The 23,663-nt window shown below is 40.4% G+C and overlaps 2 protein-coding genes and 2 long non-coding RNA genes across 5 annotated transcripts in view; 3 read left to right on the top strand and 1 right to left on the bottom strand.

The window, feature by feature from the left end:
* The window catches only part of LOC114803387 (uncharacterized), a 189,876-nt gene that overhangs the window by 149,913 nt on the left and 16,300 nt on the right, over nt 1–23,663 (top strand).
* Nucleotides 837–23,663, bottom strand: part of LOC114803388 (uncharacterized) — an 80,848-nt gene continuing 58,021 nt past the window's right edge. Inside the window, 7 exon segments of the mRNA XM_029002916.1 lie at nt 837–3,554; nt 3,557–3,731; nt 3,817–4,182; nt 11,436–12,374; nt 19,590–20,274; nt 20,349–20,656; nt 20,658–21,264. Of these exon segments, the coding sequence (XP_028858749.1) occupies nt 2,167–3,554; nt 3,557–3,731; nt 3,817–4,182; nt 11,436–12,374; nt 19,590–20,274; nt 20,349–20,656; nt 20,658–21,264 (4,468 nt within the window). The 3' untranslated portion in view covers nt 837–2,166.
* LOC114803398 (uncharacterized) lies at nt 6,760–11,459 on the top strand. Its single transcript, XR_003751911.1, has 3 exons — nt 6,760–7,022; nt 7,190–7,357; nt 11,012–11,459. It is a non-coding gene; the product is annotated as an uncharacterized LOC114803398 (long non-coding RNA).
* On the top strand, nt 14,943–15,760 carry LOC114803399 (uncharacterized). Of its 2 annotated transcripts, XR_003751913.1 has the most exons (3): nt 14,943–15,002; nt 15,126–15,213; nt 15,381–15,760. It is a non-coding gene; the product is annotated as an uncharacterized LOC114803399 (long non-coding RNA). The 2 variants fall into 2 exon arrangements; XR_003751912.1 differs by having other exon boundaries at nt 14,954–15,213.

Genomic DNA, 23,663 nt, shown 5'->3' with positions numbered 1-23,663 from the left:
AGAAAAGGAAAACAATATTTAACAAAAACTACCATATACAAAAATATATATATGTATGTCAAGCTAACTTGGTTCAACTGCATTTCTTCTGCTATGCATGTGTCCTCCAGCTTACCTACACTTTTAATTTATGCTATCCACCGAGAATGGTGGAAATATGACCAGAAATGTCCATTTTGACCATATTTTCACACCCTCTTACTGGACATGCCACAGGTTGCCCCTCAACCAGGCCTGGACAATTAATCGAATTTAAATCACGTTCACACTACCACGATTAAATTAAGACGTCGGCGATATTTACATATAAAGAACCAAACAAAAAGCATAGACTGAGTAGCAACCTCAAATTGTGACAGAGTTAGACGTGCATAGAAGCGTGCGCACCTGCAAGAAAGTGTCCCTCATTTGGGGTTGGAAAAGTTAGCAACCCTAATAGATACATACACCATAGATTTATACACTAGATGTTGCATTCAGCCTCTCAGCAGGCATCAATACCACCGACATATTTGGACAAGCTTCCAAGCTCAGTTCTACCATGCTTCTCTGGCAGTACGAGCAAAAATTAGGGAGTTTTGTGCAGCATGTGGTTCTAATAACAAGCGGACAAAGAATCATTGCATAAAATTTAATAAATAAGATTTTATTTTATCATCTTGTATGCACAAAATTTTGTGTTCGTCAAATAAGGTTATTCACCTTACAGACCAGAGCATCTGTCTTCCCACCCCGGCACAACTTCACAGTCCCTACAGTTCTTCCAGTCTATTGAGACATGGTTCTCACCTCATGTGTTTTCAATATGTGTAGCTGTAAAGAAACCCGAGACAAAGTGGATATTTAGCCATTTATTTGTGTGATGTTGAAAATTCATGTGTATGAATATGTGTATATATTTTATTATTGACATTAGTATTGTAACCCCGTTTTGGCCTATATGGCACACCTGTATACAATGAGACCATTACATGTAAATGAGGTGTGTCTATCACCCTAATACAACTGCCTCTGTATCCCAAAAATATCTGAAGTGAAACAAAGACCGTATGTATGATATCCTCTAAGTCTCTCACAATATCCATAAATGCCACCATGTCATGGAAAACCACCGCAGAAAGGACCCAGGGCGTCGCTAAAGGAAAGAAATAAACACGTCTTTGCCTAACATAACCTCTTAGACTCAGGTAATTAGAACACCCTGGGCTGGCCAACCTGTGCCTCTACAATATACAAGGGTTGGTGCCGCCCGCTGCTGTATAACAGTATAAGTCCTACGTGTGATATGTATGTGTGCACATTAACTACCTCGCTTTATCAATTAAAAAAAATACATCAAATTAAGAATGACTAAATCCTTACATCACTGTAATCAATTAATAACAAAAAATTAAAAACAGGTACATCTTTAGAAAAAAGATGTACTACATATACATATAAAATACTATAGACCATGTATTGTAACCCCGTTTTGGCCTATATGAATCGGGTCTTTTTCTCCTCTTTGTGAAACCTGAGGTCTGCACATGGACTCTTCTGCTGTGATTGCTTCTGTTCCAAAGAGATGGTCCCAATAGTTGTGGAATTTATGGTAAATAACCATTTGTAGATAAAAATTTAAAAAAAAATCAGCCTTCTATACAGAACTACTAAGAAACATAACCTGAAATATTCACAATGACATGCCATAAACTACACTAACAAATATTTGGTTTAGGTGGCGATGTAACAAACCACATTGCATGAATTCTGTATATAGAAAGCTTTTTGTGAAAATAGTGTGGATGCATTGTAGTAACGCAGTAACGATTATTAACAAAATTCATTATCGTGTTATTGCAGTCAACTTGGTTTGGCTCAGGAAATCCATATTTACCAAACTTCCACCACTGGCTGAAATACAAATTTTATTTCATTTACCAAGTCCTGCTTCTCATCATTCAATGATTCTCGAAGAGTTTTGCCACAATTTACAGGTGAGCTCATTTCTGATATCAATTCTATGTCTGAATTAAAACACTGTGTACACTTGTATACAGATTTTTCACATTGATCACATTTGAGTTGATATATAAAGTATTTAAGGTCTGTCTCTTCAATATGCAACATTGTGGTTTTTTTTTTAAGGTTTGACTTAAAAAACATCTTCCCACACTTGACACACTGTTAGGGCTTCACTCCAGTATGTATCTTCTGGTGCATTTTAAAGCTTGATGCTTGTGTAAAACTCTTCCCACACTGGTAGGGTTTCTCTTCAGTATGTATCTTCTGGTGCTTTTTTAGGCTTGATGCTTCTGTAAAACTCTTCCCACACACCACACACTGGTAGGGCTTCTCTCCAGTATGTATCCTCTGGTGTATTTTAAGGTCTGATGCTCGTGTAAAAAACTTACCACACACCACACACTGGTAGGGCTTCTCTCCAGTATGTATCCTATGGTGCTTTTTAAGGTGTGATGCTTGTGTAAAACTCTTCCCACACTCCACACACTGGTAGGGTTTCTCCCCGGTATGCATCCTCTGGTGCTTTTTAAGGTGTGATGCATTTGTAAAACTCTTCCCACACTCCACGCACTGGTAGTGCTTCTCTCCAGTATGTATCCTCTGGTGCTTTTTAAGGTTTGATGCTTCTGTAAACCTCTTCCCACACTCCACACACTGGTAGGGTTTCTCCCCGGTATGTATCCTCTGGTGTATTTGAAGGTGTGATGCTTGTATAAAACTCATCCCACACTCCACACACTGGTAGTGCTTCTCTCCATTATGTATCCTCTGGTGCATTTTAAGGTTTGATGCTTGTGTAAAACTCTTCCCACACTCCACACACTGGTAGGGCTTCTCTCCAGTATGGATCCTCTGGTGTATTTTAAGGTGTGATGCTCGTGTAAAACTCTTCCCACACTCCACACACTGGTAGGGCTTCTCTCCAGTATGTATCCTCTGATGTATTTTAAGGTTTGATGCTTCTGTAAACCTCTTCCCACACTGGTAGGGTTTCTCCCCGGTATGCATCCTCTGGTGCTTTTTAAGGTGTGATGCATTTGTAAAACTCTTCCCACACTCCACGCACTGGTAGTGCTTCTCTCCAGTATGTATCCTCTGGTGCTTTTTAAGGTTTGATGCTTCTGTAAAACTCTTCCGACACACCACACACTGGTAGGGCTTCTCTCCAGTATGTATCCTCTGGTGTATTTTAAGGTCTGATGCTCGTGTAAAAAACTTACCACACACCACACACTGGTAGGGCTTCTCTCCAGTATGTATCCTATGGTGCTTTTTAAGGCTTGATGCTTCTGTAAAACTCTTCCCACAATCCACACACTGGTAGGGCCTCTCTCCAGTATGTATCCTCTGGTGTATTTGAAGGTGTGATGCTTGTATAAAACTCATCCCACACTCCACACACTGGTAGTGCTTCTCTCCATTATGTATCCTCTGGTGCATTTTAAGGTTTGATGCTTGTGTAAAACTCTTCCCACACTCCACACACTGGTAGGGCTTCTCTCCAGTATGGATCCTCTGGTGTATTTTAAGGTGTGATGCTCGTGTAAACTCTTCCCACACTCCACACACTGGTAGGGCTTCTCTCCAGTATGTATCCTCTGATGTATTTTAAGGTTTGATGCTTCTGTAAACCTCTTCCCACACTGGTAGGGTTTCTCCCCGGTATGCATCCTCTGGTGCTTTTTAAGGTGTGATGCATTTGTAAAACTCTTCCCACACTCCACGCACTGGTAGTGCTTCTCTCCAGTATGTATCCTCTGGTGCTTTTTAAGGTTTGATGCATCTGTAAAACTCTTTCCACACTCCACACACTGGTAGGGGCTTCTCTCCAGTATGTATCCTCTGGTGTGTTTTAAGGTGTGATGCTTGTGTAAAACTCTTCCCACACTCCACACACCAGTAGGGTTTCTCTCCAGTATGTATCCTCTGGTGTTTATTAAGGTCCGATGCATCTGTAAAACTCTTCCCACACTCCACACACTGGTAGGGCTTCTCTCCAGTATGGAACCTCTGGTGTATTTTAAGGCTTGATGCTTCTGTAAAACCCTTCCCACACGCCACACACTGGTAGGGCTTCTCTCCAGTATGTATCTTCTGGTGTCTATTAAGGTCCGATTCTCGTGTAAAACTCTTCCTACACTCCACACACTGGTAGGGCTTCTCTTCAGAAAGGTTTCTCTGTCGTGTTTCAAGGTTTTTCATTTGACCGTAGACACACTCGTTGAACTGGAGTGTTTTTTCTTCAGTTTCCTGTTTACATCTTTGATTCGTAAATTTGTTTACAATTTCTGCAAATATAAGAAAATTTGAAGTGAGCACTGTTTAAAAAAGTAATTGTGATTGCAATGTAGTTCTATAATGTGTAACACTTGTTTGAAAAATGTGAGAAGTTAAAAATACAATTATCAGATAACATGGAATTGGGTATTCCTCTGGTTATTCCTCTGATTTGGTAATAGGAAATGTATTGACTTTTCAGATTCATTTAACAACTTTAAAAGACAAATCTAATTACACTTTTGACAAAGACCTACTTACATTCTGTACAGCATTGTGGTCACTAATTTCCTGTAAACCTATGGAATCATACTTGTTTAAAAAATAAGACGTTGAAATGTAAAACAAGAGGTTGGAATTTTGACAACCTTTTTGCTTACAGCTCACTCTTTTTCATTTTCAATGGAGATACTTTCAATTTAGCTTCTCATTTTTCAGTCACCCCTCCCCCCTTTTACGTTTACTTTGCCTCATTGCCCCCCGTCTTTTATAGATTTTTATTGATTTAATCGATGCGTTGTTGCAGCTCTACTAATGTCCAAATCACTTTAACTCACCTGAATAATCTTCATCATCCGACTCTTTCTTGATATGAATTGCTGTTGGTTCCAGTGTTTCACCACAGTTCAGAGATGTGATGGTATCTGATGATATTTCTGGTTTAACATCTTTGTTGTTCTGGTCTACACTCCACAGATCAGTAGGAAACAGAGACAGACTGGGATCCATCTTGGGACCTTGGAATGAAATTATATTCTTTGACAAAAATGCATGGAAAATATAATAAAACCGACAAAGCAGGTTTCTGGGAATAAAAAGTCAGATAAAGACACACAGTCACCTTTAGAAATGTTTCCCCGGAGATTCCTCAGTTACAACTAATCTCAAGCAGAGTGTCTTTGTATAAATGTGATTGTGGTGAAGTGGATCTGGACAACGAAGAGTGAAGAATTAAAAGTGAGAATGATCCCAGACATCAGTCTGAATGCGTATTTAGCTGCTATTTAGCGTAACTGTATCTGTGATAATGTGTAGAAAGGAGAATCACGCACAGAAAACACAGGACTATTTCCCGGGAAGCTGCAGCTCTCGCTGGGTCTACTTGCTCTCTTATCTTAACTTTTTACCCCCAAGGAATGCGGCGGCGCCACTTACTGGTGCGGAGTGTCACTGCAGGTCGGTCTTCCTACACTTGTGTGTAGTCGGGTGACGTCATATAAGAGAAACGTGGTTATTTGGAAAGTGCGATGCATTATGGCCGTTGTCTCTTTAAGAGCCTTATTATTTTGGAGTAACGCTATTCATACTCGAGTAAAATGTTTAGCTCTCTACCCAACTCACCATGCATTTTACTGCGCGTTGTACTGCTATAACTATGCATGTGGCGTGGATGTGAACGGTAACGCAAATATAGTGAAGTGATTGTCACATGTGATACACAGCAGCACAGCATACGTTGCACACAGTGAAATTTGTCCTCTGCTTTTAACCATCACCCTGAGTGAGCAGTGGGCAGCCATGAGAGGTGCCCGGGGAGCAGTGTGTGGGGACGGTGCTTTGCTCAGTGGCACCTTGGTGGATCGGGATTCGAACTGGCAACCTTCTGATTACGGGGCCACTTCCTTAACCGCTAGGCCACCACTGCCCCAAACACATGCCACCAAACAAATAAAATCTGCTTTCGGGTCTTATGTGAAAAAAATCACAGAATGAATTTTCACAAAACACAAAATAAGCTCGCTGTTACACGTAACAAACATTAAGCAAAAAAAACAAATTAAAACATTTACATTTAAGGCATTTGGCAGACGCCCTCATCCAGAGCGACTTACAACGTGCTTTCATTTTACCATCGATGAAGGGATCAATTCTGTAAGACCCCCAACTATGATAACAATCTTTTTATTCAGTCTGTTGTAGTTTCTATACATAATTCAGACAATAAGAAGGTTACAGGTGAATCTAAATATTCTATAAAGAGGAAAGTACGGAACACCAAAATAATATGCATGGATTGCTCGTCCCTGTTACCATATCTTCTGCTCCTCATAAATAAATTTAAAACGAACACAGTGTGCCCAGAAATCCACACACAATTGTCCACAGTATGAAATGTAACTGCGACTCAGAACTAAAACCCCTGTGCTGTAGCGCCGGTAAACTATAGTCCCAAACAAAGTGTCGGAAATTCCACCTCAGTACCCGGGCCTGCTCCTGGATGCAAATAATCACGGCGAAATAAAAAATAAATTAAATTCCACACTTTTACTCTGCAGCGTTACGCGCTGACGTCATCAGCCTGTCGGCTCTTAAAGAGACAACGGCCGTAATGCAACTAACTTTCCAAATAACCACGTTTCTCTTATATGACGTCACGCGACTACACACAAGTGTAGGAAGACCGACCTGCAGTGACACTCCGCACCAGTAAGTGGCGCCGCTGCATTTATTTGGGGTAAAAAGTTGGGATTAGAGAGCAAGTAGACCCAGCGAGAGCTGCAGCTGCCCGGGAAATAGTCCTGTGTTTTGTGTGCGTGATTCTCCTTTCTACACATTATCACAGATACAGTTACGCTAAATAGCAGCTAAATACGCATTCAGACTGATGTCTGGGATCATTCTCACTTTTAATTCTTCACTCTTCGTTGTCCAGACCCACTTCCCCACAATCACATTTATATAAAGACACTCTGCTTGAGATTAGCTGTAACTGAGGAATCTCCGGGGAAACATTTCTAAAGGTGACTGTGTGTCTTTATGTATTCTCACAAACCTGCTTTGTCTGTTTTATTATATTTTCCATGCATTTTGTCAAACAATATATTTCTGTCTAGAATAATGCTAGAATTTGGTTGTTGTTGGGTAGGTAATTGTAGTATAATTACAACATGTTCTGCTTAATTCCAAGGTCTCAAGATGGATCTGTTTCCTACTGATCTGTGGAGTGTAGACCAGAACAGCACAGATGTTAAACCAGAAATATCATCAGATACCATCACATCTCTGAACTGTGGTGAAACACTGGAACCAACAGGATTTCATGTGAAGAAAGAGTCGGATGATGAAGACTATTTAGGTGAGTGGAGTTTAAATGATTTGGAAATGAGTAGGGCTGCAACAACGCATTGATTAAATCGCTAAAAATTGATTACTAAAAGAGTCAACAACAAATTTCATAATCGATTTGAGCATGAAGCGGAGTGAACACAAAACAAGCCACATTTGCCTGCATTTTAACATGTGGTTTTACACGAAACACTTGCATTTATGAAACAAATAGTCGCTTTGAACTGACTGACTTCAAAGTCAAAGTGAAGTGATTGTCACATGTGATACACAGCAGCACAACACACGGTGCACACAGTGAAATTTGTCTTCTACATTTAACCCATCACCCTGAGTGAGCAGTGGGCAGCCATGACAGGCGCCCGGGGAGCAGTGTGTGGGGACGGTGCTTTGCTCAGTGGCATCTTGGCAGATCGGGATTCGAACTGGCAACCTTCTGATTATGGGGCCGGTTCCTTAACCGCTAGGCCACCACTGCCCCAGTTTGCTTGACTTTGCCTGACTTTGTTAATTAATCAATAATAATAATAATCAGATAAAAAATGTAAATAAAAAAAGCATTCATTTTTATTCAAAATGCACGAATATGTTGCTCCTAGAGCTGTTAAAATAATGAAATAAAAATGGACTAACAAAAAAAACATACACATGTATGCTTTACATCTGCCAAATAAATAGACTTTAAAATAAAGTGCCACCTGAGCTGCCAGAACAGAATGTCAGAACTTGTCCTCTACACAACACAGATGCAGATGCACACACACTTTTGCCCTTTTTTTCTCATAAAAACGTGTGTTTTTAGCGTAACACCACATGTTTAAATAGAGGCGTATTATGGCCCATATGGCCTTGTATTTTTCCTGGCTAACACAAGACCCAGGTTCGAATCCCACTTATTACCATTGTGTCCCTGATCAAGACACTTAACCCTGAGTGTCTCCAGGGGGGTGACTGTCCCTGTAACTAATGATTGTAAGTCGCTCTGGATAATGGCGTCTGGTAAATGCTGTAAATGTAATTCATTTTCAATTAACATGGACAGAACTCCTGAGAACAAGGTTGTAGCCCATGTAGCAGCATGTTCATCACAGAGAGTTCAGTAAAAGGGAAGTGGGTGGCTAAGCGGTTAAGGAAGCGGTCCCCTAATCAGAAGGTTGCCGGTTTGAATCTCAAGGTGTCACTGAGGTGCCACTGAGCAAAGCACCGTCCCCACACACTGCTCCCCGGGTGCCTGTCATGGCTGCCCACTTCTCACCAAGGGTGATGATTAAAAGCAGAGGACACATTTTGTTGTGCCACCATGTGCTATACTGCAGAGTTTCACAATGACAATAACTTTCAATAAAACAATACTTGTAGTCCTGAAAGAAAATCTTAAGCATTCAGTTAATTTTTAAAAGGGATAAAAACAGATCATAATCCTGGAATGTGGTGGACTAGGTGCCACTGAGGTCCCCTTGATCAATGCACCATCCCCACACACTGCTACCTGGGACCCTTTCATGGCTGCCCACTGCTCACAAAGTGATGGGTTAAATTTGGGTGGGTGGGTGGTAGTAGTCTAGTGGGTAGTAGCCTAGTGGGTAACACACTCGTCTATAAACCAGAAGACCCAGGTTCAAATCCCACTTACTACCATTGTGTCCCTGAGCAAGACACTTAACCCTAAAATTGCTCCAGGGTGACTGTCCCTGTAACTACTGATTGTAAGTCGCTCTGGATAAGGGCGTCTGAAAAATGCTGTAAATGTACATATTTCATATGACAATCACTTTCACTCACTAATAAAGAGTGCATTTTAGCAAAATTACAGTAAATACGGAAGAAAAGGAAAACAATATTTAACAAAAACTACCATATACAAAAATATATATATGTATGTCAAGCTAACTTGGTTCAACTGCATTTCTTCTGCTATGCATGTGTCCTCCAGCTTACCTACACTTTTAATTTATGCTATCCACCGAGAATGGTGGAAATATGACCAGAAATGTCCATTTTGACCATATTTTCACACCCTCTTACTGGACATGCCACAGGTTGCCCCTCAACCAGGCCTGGACAATTAATCGAATTTAAATCACGTTCACACTACCACGATTAAATTAAGACGTCGGCGATATTTACATATAAAGAACCAAACAAAAAGCATAGACTGAGTAGCAACCTCAAATTGTGACAGAGTTAGACGTGCATAGAAGCGTGCGCACCTGCAAGAAAGTGTCCCTCATTTGGGGTTGGAAAAGTTAGTAACCCTAATAGATACATACACCATAGATTTATACACTAGATGTTGCATTCAGCCTCTCAGCAGGCATCAATACCACCGACATATTTGGACAAGCTTCCAAGCTCAGTTCTACCATGCTTCTCTGGCAGTACGAGCAAAAATTAGGTAGTTTTGTGCAGCATGTGGTTCTAATAACAAGCGGACAAAGAATCATTGCATAAAATTTAATAAATAAGATTTTATTTTATCATTTTGTATGCACAAAATTTTGTGTTCGTCAAATAAGGTTATTCACCTTACAGACCAGAGCATCTGTCTTCCCACCCCGGCACAACTTCACAGTCCCTACAGTTCTTCCAGTCTATTGAGACATGGTTCTCACCTCATGTGTTTTCAATATGTGTAGCTGTAAAGAAACCCGAGACAAAGTGGATATTTAGCCATTTATTTGTGTGATGTTGAAAATTCATGTGTATGAATATATGTATATATATTTTATTATTGACATTAGTATTGTAACCCCGTTTTGCCCTATATGGCACACCTGTATACAATGAGACCATTACATGTAAATGAGGTGTGTCTATCACCCTAATACAACTGCCTCTGTATCCCAAAAATATCTGAAGTGAAACAAAGACCGTATGTATGATATCCTCTAAGTCTCTCACAATATCCATAAATGCCACCATGTCATGGAAAACCACCGCAGAAAGGACCCAGGGCGTCGCTAAAGGAAAGAAATAAACACGTCTTTGCCTAACATAACCTCTTAGACTCAGGTAATTAGAACACCCTGGGCTGGCCAACCTGTGCCTCTACAATATACAAGGGTTGGTGCCGCCCGCTGCTGTATAACAGTATAAGTCCTACGTGTGATATGTATGTGTGCACATTAACTACCTCGCTTTATCAATTAAAAAAAATACATCAAATTAAGAATGACTAAATCCTTACATCACTGCAATCAATTAATAACAAAAAATTAAAAACAGGTACATTAGAAAAAAGATGTACTACATATACATATAAAATACTATAGACCATGTATTGTAACCCCGTTTTGGCCTATATGAATCGGGTCTTTTTCTCCTCTTTGTGAAACCTGAGGTCTGCACATGGACTCTTCTGCTGTGATTGCTTCTGTTCCAAAGAGATGGTCCCAATAGTTGTGGAATTTATGGTAAATAACCATTTGTAGATAAAATTTTTAAAAAAAATCAGCCTTCTATACAGAACTACTAAGAAACATAACCTGAAATATTCACAATGACATGCCATAAACTACACTAACAAATATTTGGTTTAGGTGGCGATGTAACAAACCACATTGCATGAATTCTGTATATAGAAAGCTTTTTGTGAAAATAGTGTGGATGCATTGTAGTAACGCAGTAACGATTATTAACAAAATTCATTATCGTGTTATTGCAGTCAACCTCGGGGGAAAACTTGGTTTGGCTCAGGAAATCCATATTTACCAAACTTCCACCACTGGCTGAAATACAAATTTTATTTCATTTACCAAGTCCTGCTTCTCATCATTCAATGATTCTCGAAGAGTTTTGCCACAATTTACAGGTGAGCTCATTTCTGATATCAATTCTATGTCTGAATTAAAACACTGTGTACACTTATATACAGATTTTTCACATTGATCACATTTGAGTTGATATATAAAGTATTTAAGGTCTGTCTCTTCAATATGCAACATTGTGGTTTTTTTTTTAAGGTTTGACTTAAAAAACATCTTCCCACACTTGACACACTGTTAGGGCTTCACTCCAGTATGTATCTTCTGGTGCATTTTAAAGCTTGATGCTTGTGTAAAACTCTTCCCACACTGGTAGGGCTTCACTCCAGTATGTATCTTCTGGTGCTTTTTTAGGCTTGATGCTTCTGTAAAACTCTTCCCACACACCACACACTGGTAGGGCTTCTCTCCAGTATGTATCCTCTGGTGTATTTTAAGGTCTGATGCTTGTGTAAAAAACTTACCACACACCACACACTGGTAGGGCTTCTCTCCAGTATGTATCCTATGGTGCTTTTTAAGGTGTGATGCTTGTGTAAAACTCTTCCCACACTCCACACACTGGTAGGGCCTCTCTCCAGTATGCATCCTCTGATGTATTTTAAGGTTTGATGCTTCTGTAAACCTCTTCCCACACTCCACACACTGGTAGGGTTTCTCCCCGGTATGCATCCTCTGGTGCTTTTTAAGGTGTGATGCATTTGTAAAACTCTTCCCACACTCCACGCACTGGTAGTGCTTCTCTCCAGTATGTATCCTCTGGTGCTTTTTAAGGTTTGATGCATCTGTAAAACTCTTTCCACACTCCACACACTGGTAGGGCTTCTCTCCAGCATGTATCATCTGGTGTGTTTTAAGGTGTGATGCTTGTGTAAAACTCTTCCCACACTCCACACACCAGTAGGGTTTCTCTCCAGTATGTATCCTCTGGTGTTTATTAAGGTCCGATGCATCTGTAAAACTCTTCCCACACTCCACACACTGGTAGGGCTTCTCTCCAGTATGTATCCTCTGGTGTATTTGAAGGTGTGATGCTTGTGTAAAACTCTTCCCACACTCCACACACTGGTAGGGCTTCTCTCCAGTATGGAACCTCTGGTGTATTTTAAGGCTTGATGCTTCTGTAAAACCCTTCCCACACGCCACACACTGGTAGGGCTTCTCTCCAGTATGTATCTTCTGGTGTCTATTAAGGTCCGATGCTCGTGTAAAACTCTTCCTACACTCCACACACTGGTAGGGCTTCTCTTCAGAAAGGTGTCTCTGTCGTGTTTCAAGGTTCTTCGTTTGACCGTAGACACACTCGTTGAACTGGAGTGTTTTTTCTTCAGTTTCCTGTTTACATCTTTGATTCGTAAATTTGTTTACAATTTCTGCAAATATAAGAAAGTTTGAAGTGAGCACTGTTTAAAAAAGTAATTGTGATTGCAATGTAGTTCTATAATGTGTAACACTTGTTTGAAAAATGTGAGAAGTTAAAAATACAATTATCAGATAACATGGAATTGGGTATTCCTCTGGTTATTCCTCTGATTTGGTAATAGGAAATGTATTGACTTTTCAGATTCATTTAACAACTTTAAAAGACAAATCTAATTACACTTTTGACAAAGACCTACTTACATTCTGTACAGCATTGTGGTCACTAATTTCCTGTAAACCTATGGAATCATACTTGTTTAAAAAATAAGACGTTGAAATGTAAAACAAGAGGTTGGAATTTTGACAACCTTTTTGCTTACAGCTCACTCTTTTTCATTTTCAATGGAGATACTTTCAATTTAGCTTCTCATTTTTCAGTCACCCCTCCCCCCTTTTACGTTTACTTTGCCTCATTGCCCCCCGTCTTTTATAGATTTTTATTGATTTAATCGATGCGTTGTTGCAGCTCTACTAATGTCCAAATCACTTTAACTCACCTGAATAATCTTCATCATCCGACTCTTTCTTGATATGAATTGCTGTTGGTTCCAGTGTTTCACCACAGTTCAGAGATGTGATGGTATCTGATGATATTTCTGGTTTAACATCTTTGTTGTTCTGGTCTACACTCCACAGATCAGTAGGAAACAGAGACAGACTGGGATCCATCTTGGGACCTTGGAATGAAATTATATTCTTTGACAAAAATGCATGGAAAATATAATAAAACCGACAAAGCAGGTTTCTGGGAATAAAAAGTCAGATAAAGACACACAGTCACCTTTAGAAATGTTTCCCCGGAGATTCCTCAGTTACAGCTAATCTCAAGCAGAGTGTCTTTGTATAAATGTGATTGTGGGGAAGTGGATCTGGACAACGAAGAGTGAAGAATTAAAAGTGAGAATGATCCCAGACATCAGTCTGAATGCGTATTTAGCTGCTATTTAGCGTAACTGTATCTGTGATAATGTGTAGAAAGGAGAATCACGCACAGAAAACACAGGACTATTTCCCGGGAAGCTGCAGCTCTCGCTGGGTCTACTTGCTCTCTTATCTTAACTTTTTACCCCCAAGGAATGCGGCGGCGCCACTTACTGGTGCGGAGTGTCACTGCAGGTCGGTCTTCCTACACTTGTGTGTAGTCGGGTGACGTCATATAAGAGAAACGTGGTTATTTGGAAAGTGCGATGCATTATGGCCGTTGTCTCTTTAAGAGCCTTATTATTTTGGAGTAACGCTATTCATACTCGAGTAAAATGTTTAGCTCTCTACCCAACTCACCATGCATTTTACTGCGCGTTGTACTGCTATAACTATGCATGTGGCGTGGATGTGAACGGTAACGCAAATATAGTGAAGTGATTGTCACATGTGATACACAGCAGCACAGCATACGTTGCACACAGTGAAATTTGTCCTCTGCTTTTAACCATCACCCTGAGTGAGCATTGGGCAGCCATGACAGGCGCCCGGGGAGCAGTGTGTGGGGACGGTGCTTTGCTCAGTGGCACCTTGGTGGATCGGGATTCGAACTGGCAACCTTCTGATTACGGGGCCACTTCCTTAACCGCTAGGCCACCACTGCCCCAAACACATGCCACCAAACAAATAAAATCTGCTTTCGGGTCTTATGTGAAAAAAATCACAGAATGAATTTTCACAAAACACAAAATAAGCTCGCTGTTACACGTAACAAACATTAAGCAAAAAAACAAATTAAAACATTTACATTTAAGGCATTTGGCAGACGCCCTCATCCAGAGCGACTTACAACGTGCTTTCATTTTACCATCGATGAAGGGATCAATTCTGTAAGACCCCCAACTATGATAACAATCTTTTTATTCAGTCTGTTGTAGTTTCTATACATAATTCAGACAATAAGAAGGTTACAGGTGAATCTAAATATTCTATAAAGAGGAAAGTACGGAACACCAAAATAATATGCATGGATTGCTCGTCCCTGTTACCATATCTTCTGCTCCTCGTAAATAAATTAAAAACGAACACAGTGTGCCCAGAAATCCACACACAATTGTCCACAGTATGAAATGTAACTGCGACTCAGAACTAAAACCCCTGTGCTGTAGCGCCGGTAAACTATAGTCCCAAACAAAGTGTCGGAAATTCCACCTCAGTACCCGGGCCTGCTCCTGGATGCAAATAATCACGGCGAAATAAAAAATAAATTAAATTCCACACGTTTACTCGGCAGCGTTACGCGCTGACGTCATCAGCCTGTCGGCTCTTAAAGAGACAACGGCCGTAATGCAACTAACTTTCCAAATAACCACGTTTCTCTTATATGACGTCACCCGACTACGCACAAGTGTAGGAAGACCGACCTGCAGTGACACTCCGCACCAGTAAGTGGCGCCGCTGCATTTATTTGGGGTAAAAAGTTGAGATAAGACAGCAAGTAGACCCAGCGAGAGCTGCAGCTTCCCGGGAAATAGTCCTGTGTTTTGTGTGCGTGATTCTCCTTTCTACACATTATCACAGATACAGTTACGCTAAATAGCAGCTAAATACGCATTCAGACTGATGTCTGGGATCATTCTCACTTTTAATTCTTCACTCTTCGTTGTCCAGACCCACTTCCCCACAATCACATTTATATAAAGACACTCTGCTTGAGATTAGCTGTAACTGAGGAATCTCCGGGGAAACATTTCTAAAGGTGACTGTGTGTCTTTATGTATTCTCACAAACCTGCTTTGTCTGTTTTATTATATTTTCCATGCATTTTGTCAAACAATATATTTCTGTCTAGAATAATGCTAGAATTTGGTTGTTGTTGGGTAGGTAATTGTAGTATAATTACAACATGTTCTGCTTAATTCCAAGGTCTCAAGATGGATCTGTTTCCTACTGATCTGTGGAGTGTAGACCAGAACAGCACAGATGTTAAACCAGAAATATCATCAGATACCATCACATCTCTGAACTGTGGTGAAACACTGGAACCAACAGGATTTCATGTGAAGAAAGAGTCGGATGATGAAGACTATTTAGGTGAGTGGAGTTTAAATGATTTGGAAATGAGTAGGGCTGCAACAACGCATTGATTAAATCGCTAAAAATTGATTACTAAAAGAGTCAACAACAAATTTCATAATCGATTTGAGCATGAAGCGGAGTGAACACACTGTTGTGCCTGCAGATTTCGGCGGAGCAAAAAAAAAAAAAAACAAGCCACATATGGGCCAAATTTGCCTGCATTTTAACATGTGGTTTTACACGAAACACTTGCATTTATGAAACAAATAGTCGCTTTGAACTGACTGACTTCAAAGTCAAAGTGAAGTGATTGTCACATGTGATACACAGCAGCACAACACACGGTGCACACAGTGAAATTTGTCTTCTACATTTAACCCATCACCCTGAGTGAGCAGTGGGCAGCCATGACAGGCGCCCGGGGAGCAGTGTGTGGGGACGGTGCTTTGCTCAGTGGCATCTTGGCAGATCGGGATTCGAACTGGCAACCTTCTGATTATGGGGCCGGTTCCTTAACCGCTAGGCCACCACTGCCCCAGTTTGCTTGACTTTGCCTGACTTTGTTAATTAATCAATAATAATAATAATCAGATAAAAAATGTAAATAAAAAAAGCATTCATTTTTATTCAAAATGCACGAATATGTTGCTCCTAGAGCTGTTAAAATAATGAAATAAAAATGGACTAACAAAAAAAACATACACATGTATGCTTTACATCTGCCAAATAAATAGACTTTAAAATAAAGTGCCACCTGAGCTGCCAGAACAGAATGTCAGAACTTGTCCTCTACACAACACAGATGCAGATGCACACACACTTTTGCCCTTTTTTTCTCATAAAAACGTGTGTTTTTAGCGTAACACCACATGTTTAAATAGAGGCGTATTATGGCCCATATGGCCTTGTATTTTTCCTGGGTAACACAAGACCCAGGTTCGAATCCCACTTATTACCATTGTGTCCCTGATCAAGACACTTAACCCTGAGTGTCTCCAGGGGGGTGACTGTCCCTGTAACTAATGATTGTAAGTCGCTCTGGATAATGGCGTCTGGTAAATGCTGTAAATGTAATTCATTTTCAATTAACATGGACAGAACTCCTGAGAACAAGGTTGTAGCCCATGTAGCAGCATGTTCATCACAGAGAGTTCAGTAAAAGGGAAGTGGGTGGCTAAGCGGTTAAGGAAGCGGTCCCCTAATCAGAAGGTTGCCGGTTTGAATTTCAAGGTGTCATTGAGGTGCCACTGAGCAAAGCACCGTCCCCACACACTGCTCCCCGGGTGCCTGTCATGGCTGCCCACTTCTCACCAAGGGTGATGATTAAAAGCAGAGGACACATTTTGTTGTGCCACCATGTGCTATACTGCAGAGTTTCACAATGACAATAACTTTCAATAAAACAATACTTGTAGTCCTGAAAGAAAATCTTAAGCATTCAGTTAATTTTAAAAGGGATAAAAACAGATCATAATCCTGGAATGTGGTGGACTAGGTGCCACTGAGGTCCCCTTGATCAATGCACCATCCCCACACACTGCTACCTGGGACCCTTTCATGGCTGCCCACTGCTCACAAAGTGATGGGTTAAATTTGGGTGGGTGGGTGGTAGTAGTCTAGTGGGTAGTAGCCTAGTGGGTAACACACTCGTCTATAAACCAGAAGACCCAGGTTCAAATCCCACTTACTACCATTGTGTCCCTGAGCAAGACACTTAACCCTAAAATTGCTCCAGGGTGACTGTCCCTGTAACTACTGATTGTAAGTCGCTCTGGATAAGGGCGTCTGAAAAATGCTGTAAATGTACATATTTCATATGACAATCACTTTCACTCACTAATAAAGAGTGCATTTTAGCAAAATTACAGTAAATACGGAAGAAAAGGAAAACAATATTTAACAAAAACTACCATATACAAAAATATATATATGTATGTCAAGCTAACTTGGTTCAACTGCATTTCTTCTGCTATGCATGTGTCCTCCAGCTTACCTACACTTTTAATTTATGCTATCCACCGAGAATGGTGGAAATATGACCAGAAATGTCCATTTTGACCATATTTTCACACCCTCTTACTGGACATGCCACAGGTTGCCCCTCAACCAGGCCTGGACAATTAATCGAATTTAAATCACGTTCACACTACCACGATTAAATTAAGACGTCGGCGATATTTACATATAAAGAACCAAACAAAAAGTATAGACTGAGTAGCAACCTCAAATTGTGACAGAGTTAGATGTGCATAGAAGCGTGCGCACCTGCAAGAAAGTGTCCCTCATTTGGGGTTGGAAAAGTTAGTAACCCTAATAGATACATACACCATAGATTTATACACTAGATGTTGCATTCAGCCTCTCAGCAGGCATCAATACCACCGACATATTTGGACAAGCTTCCAAGCTCAGTTCTACCATGCTTCTCTGGCAGTACGAGCAAAAATTAGGTAGTTTTGTGCAGCATGTGGTTCTAATAACAAGCGGACAAAGAATCATTGCATAAAATTTAATAAATAAGATTTTATTTTATCATTTTGTATGCACAAAATTTTGTGTTCGTCAAATAAGGTTATTCACCTTACAGACCAGAGCATCTGTCTTCCCACCCCGGCACAACTTCACAGTCCCTACAGTTCTTCCAGTCTATTGAGACATGGTTCTCACCTCATGTGTTTTCAATATGTGTAGCTGTAAAGAAACCCGAGACAAAGTGGATATTTAGCCATTTATTTGTGTGATGTTGAAAATTCATGTGTATGAATATATGTATATATATTTTATTATTGACATTAGTATTGTAACCCCGTTTTGCCCTATATGGCACACCTGTATACAATGAGACCATTACATGTAAATGAGGTGTGTCTATCACCCTAATACAACTGCCTCTGTATCCCAAAAATATCTGAAGTGAAACAAAGACCGTATGTATGATATCCTCTAAGTCTCTCACAATATCCATAAATGCCACCATGTCATGGAAAACCACCGCAGAAAGGACCCAGGGCGTCGCTAAAGGAAAGAAATAAACACGTCTTTGCCTAACATAACCTCTTAGACTCAGGTAATTAGAACACCCTGGGCTGGCCAACCTGTGCCTCTACAATATACAAGGGTTGGTGCCGCCCGCTGCTGTATAACAGTATAAGTCCTACGTGTGATATGTATGTGTGCACATTAACTACCTCGCTTTATCAATTAAAAAAAATACATCAAATTAAGAATGACTAAATCCTTACATCACTGCAATCAATTAATAACAAAAAATTAAAAACAGGTACATTAGAAAAAAGATGTACTACATATACATATAAAATACTATAGACCATGTATTGTAACCCCGTTTTGGCCTATATGAATCGGGTCTTTTTCTCCTCTTTGTGAAACCTGAGGTCTGCACATGGACTCTTCTGCTGTGATTGCTTCTGTTCCAAAGAGATGGTCCCAATAGTTGTGGAATTTATGGTAAATAACCATTTGTAGATAAAATTTTTAAAAAAAATCAGCCTTCTATACAGAACTACTAAGAAACATAACCTGAAATATTCACAATGACATGCCATAAACTACACTAACAAATATTTGGTTTAGGTGGCGATGTAACAAACCACATTGCATGAATTCTGTATATAGAAAGCTTTTTGTGAAAATAGTGTGGATGCATTGTAGTAACGCAGTAACGATTATTAACAAAATTCATTATCGTGTTATTGCAGTCAACTTGGTTTGGCTCAGGAAATCCATATTTACCAAACTTCCACCACTGGCTGAAATACAAATTTTATTTCATTTACCAAGTCCTGCTTCTCATCATTCAATGATTCTCGAAGAGTTTTGCCACAATTTACAGGTGAGCTCATTTCTGATATCAATTCTATGTCTGAATTAAAACACTGTGTACACTTATATACAGATTTTTCACATTGATCACATTTGAGTTGATGATATAAAGTATTTAAGGTCTGTCTCTTCAATATGCAACATTGTGGTTTTTTTTTTAAGGTTTGACTTAAAAAACATCTTCCCACACTTGACACACTGTTAGGGCTTCACTCCAGTATGTATCTTCTGGTGCATTTTAAAGCTTGATGCTTGTGTAAAACTCTTCCCACACTGGTAGGGTTTCTCTTCAGTATGTATCTTCTGGTGCTTTTTTAGGCTTGATGCTTCTGTAAAACTCTTCCCACACACCACACACTGGTAGGGCTTCTCTCCAGTATGTATCCTCTGGTGTATTTTAAGGTCTGATGCTCGTGTAAAAAACTTACCACACACCACACACTGGTAGGGCTTCTCTCCAGTATGTATCCTATGGTGCTTTTTAAGGTGTGATGCTTGTGTAAAACTCTTCCCACACTCCACACACTGGTAGGGCTTCTCTCCAGTATGCATCCTCTGATGTATTTTAAGGTTTGATGCTTCTGTAAACCTCTTCCCACACTCCACACACTGGTAGGGTTTCTCCCCGGTATGTATCCTCTGGTGTATTTGAAGGTGTGATGCTTGTATAAAACTCATCCCACACTCCACACACTGGTAGTGCTTCTCTCCATTATGTATCCTCTGGTGCATTTTAAGGTTTGATGCTTGTGTAAAACTCTTCCCACACTCCACACACTGGTAGGGCTTCTCTCCAGTATGGATCCTCTGGTGTATTTTAAGGTGTGATGCTCGTGTAAAACTCTTCCCACACTCCACACACTGGTAGGGCTTCTCTCCAGTATGTATCCTCTGATGTATTTTAAGGTTTGATGCTTCTGTAAACCTCTTCCCACACTGGTAGGGTTTCTCCCCGGTATGCATCCTCTGGTGCTTTTAAGGTGTGATGCATTTGTAAAACTCTTCCCACACTCCACGCACTGGTAGTGCTTCTCTCCAGTATGTATCCTCTGGTGCTTTTTAAGGTTTGATGCTTCTGTAAAACTCTTCCGACACACCACACACTGGTAGGGCTTCTCTCCAGTATGTATCCTCTGGTGTATTTTAAGGTCTGATGCTCGTGTAAAAAACTTACCACACACCACACACTGGTAGGGCTTCTCTCCAGTATGTATCCTATGGTGCTTTTTAAGGCTTGATGCTTCTGTAAAACTCTTCCCACAATCCACACACTGGTAGGGGCCTCTCTCCAGTATGTATCCTCTGGTGTATTTGAAGGTGTGATGCTTGTATAAAACTCATCCCACACTCCACACACTGGTAGTGCTTCTCTCCATTATGTATCCTCTGGTGCATTTTAAGGTTTGATGCTTGTGTAAAACTCTTCCCACACTCCACACACTGGTAGGGCTTCTCTCCAGTATGGATCCTCTGGTGTATTTTAAGGTGTGATGCTCGTGTAAAACTCTTCCCACACTCCACACACTGGTAGGGCTTCTCTCCAGTATGTATCCTCTGATGTATTTTAAGGTTTGATGCTTCTGTAAACCTCTTCCCACACTGGTAGGGTTTCTCCCCGGTATGCATCCTCTGGTGCTTTTTAAGGTGTGATGCATTTGTAAAACTCTTCCCACACTCCACGCACTGGTAGTGCTTCTCTCCAGTATGTATCCTCTGGTGCTTTTTAAGGTTTGATGCATCTGTAAAACTCTTTCCACACTCCACACACTGGTAGGGCTTCTCTCCAGTATGGAACCTCTGGTGTATTTTAAGGCTTGATGCTTCTGTAAAACCCTTCCCACACGCCACACACTGGTAGGGCTTCTCTCCAGTATGTATCTTCTGGTGTCTATTAAGGTCCGATTCTCGTGTAAAACTCTTCATACACTCCACACACTGGTAGGGCTTCTCTTCAGAAAGGTTTCTCTGTCGTGTTTCAAGGTTTTTCATTTGACCGTAGACACACTCGTTGAACTGGAGTGTTTTTTCTTCAGTTTCCTGTTTACATCTTTGATTCGTAAATTTGTTTACAATTTCTGCAAATATAAGAAAATTTGAAGTGAGCACTGTTTAAAAAAGTAATTGTGATTGCAATGTAGTTCTATAATGTGTAACACTTGTTTGAAAAATGTGAGAAGTTAAAAATACAATTATCAGATAACATGGAATTGGGTATTCCTCTGGTTATTCCTCTGATTTGGTAATAGGAAATGTATTGACTTTTCAGATTCATTTAACAACTTTAAAAGACAAATCTAATTACACTTTTGACAAAGACCTACTTACATTCTGTACAGCATTGTGGTCACTAATTTCCTGTAAACCTATGGAATCATACTTGTTTAAAAAATAAGACGTTGAAATGTAAAACAAGAGGTTGGAATTTTGACAACCTTTTTGCTTACAGCTCACTCTTTTTCATTTTCAATGGAGATACTTTCAATTTAGCTTCTCATTTTTCAGTCACCCCTCCCCCCTTTTACGTTTACTTTGCCTCATTGCCCCCCGTCTTTTATAGATTTTTATTGATTTAATCGATGCGTTGTTGCAGCTCTACTAATGTCCAAATCACTTTAACTCACCTGAATAATCTTCATCATCCGACTCTTTCTTGATATGAATTGCTGTTGGTTCCAGTGTTTCACCACAGTTCAGAGATGTGATGGTATCTGATGATATTTCTGGTTTAACATCTTTGTTGTTCTGGTCTACACTCCACAGATCAGTAGGAAACAGAGACAGACTGGGATCCATCTTGGGACCTTGGAATGAAATTATATTCTTTGACAAAAATGCATGGAAAATATAATAAAACCGACAAAGCAGGTTTCTGGGAATAAAAAGTCAGATAAAGACACACAGTCACCTTTAGAAATGTTTCCCCGGAGATTCCTCAGTTACAGCTAATCTCAAGCAGAGTGTCTTTGTATAAATGTGATTGTGGTGAAGTGGATCTGGACAACGAAGAGTGAAGAATTAAAAGTGAGAATGATCCCAGACATCAGTCTGAATGCGTATTTAGCTGCTATTTAGCGTAACTGTATCTGTGATAATGTGTAGAAAGGAGAATCACGCACAGAAAACACAGGACTATTTCCCGGGAAGCTGCAGCTCTCGCTGGGTCTACTTGCTCTCTTATCTTAACTTTTTACCCCCAAGGAATGCGGCGGCGCCACTTACTGGTGCGGAGTGTCACTGCAGGTCGGTCTTCCTACACTTGTGTGTAGTCGGGTGACGTCATATAAGAGAAACGTGGTTATTTGGAAAGTGCGATGCATTATGGCCGTTGTCTCTTTAAGAGCCTTATTATTTTGGAGTAACGCTATTCATACTCGAGTAAAATGTTTAGCTCTCTACCCAACTCACCATGCATTTTACTGCGCGTTGTACTGCTATAACTATGCATGTGGCGTGGATGTGAACGGTAACGCAAATATAGTGAAGTGATTGTCACATGTGATACACAGCAGCACAGCATACGTTGCACACAGTGAAATTTGTCCTCTGCTTTTAACCATCACCCTGAGTGAGCAGTGGGCAGCCATGAGAGGTGCCCGGGGAGCAGTGTGTGGGGACGGTGCTTTGCTCAGTGGCACCTTGGTGGATCGGGATTCGAACTGGCAACCTTCTGATTACGGGGCCACTTCCTTAACCGCTAGGCCACCACTGCCCCAAACACATGCCACCAAACAAATAAAATCTGCTTTCGGGTCTTATGTGAAAAAAATCACAGAATGAATTTTCACAAAACACAAAATAAGCTCGCTGTTACACGTAACAAACATTAAGCAAAAAAACAAATTAAAACATTTACATTTAAGGCATTTGGCAGACGCCCTCATCCAGAGCGACTTACAACGTGCTTTCATTTTACCATCGATGAAGGGATCAATTCTGTAAGACCCCCAACTATGATAACAATCTTTTTATTCAGTCTGTTGTAGTTTCTATACATAATTCAGACAATAAGAAGGTTACAGGTGAATCTAAATATTCTATAAAGAGGAAAGTACGGAACACCAAAATAATATGCATGGATTGCTCGTCCCTGTTACCATATCTTCTGCTCCTCATAAATAAATTTAAAACGAACACAGTGTGCCCAGAAATCCACACACAATTGTCCACAGTATGAAATGTAACTGCGACTCAGAACTAAAACCCCTGTGCTGTAGCGCCGGTAAACTATAGTCCCAAACAAAGTGTCGGAAATTCCACCTCAGTACCCGGGCCTGCTCCTGGATGCAA

This window comes from Denticeps clupeoides, chromosome 14 (genome assembly GCF_900700375.1).
Source record: "Denticeps clupeoides chromosome 14, fDenClu1.1, whole genome shotgun sequence".
Classification (NCBI taxonomy): Eukaryota; Metazoa; Chordata; class Actinopteri; order Clupeiformes; family Denticipitidae; genus Denticeps; species Denticeps clupeoides.
This window is presented reverse-complemented; position numbering and strand designations above follow the sequence as displayed.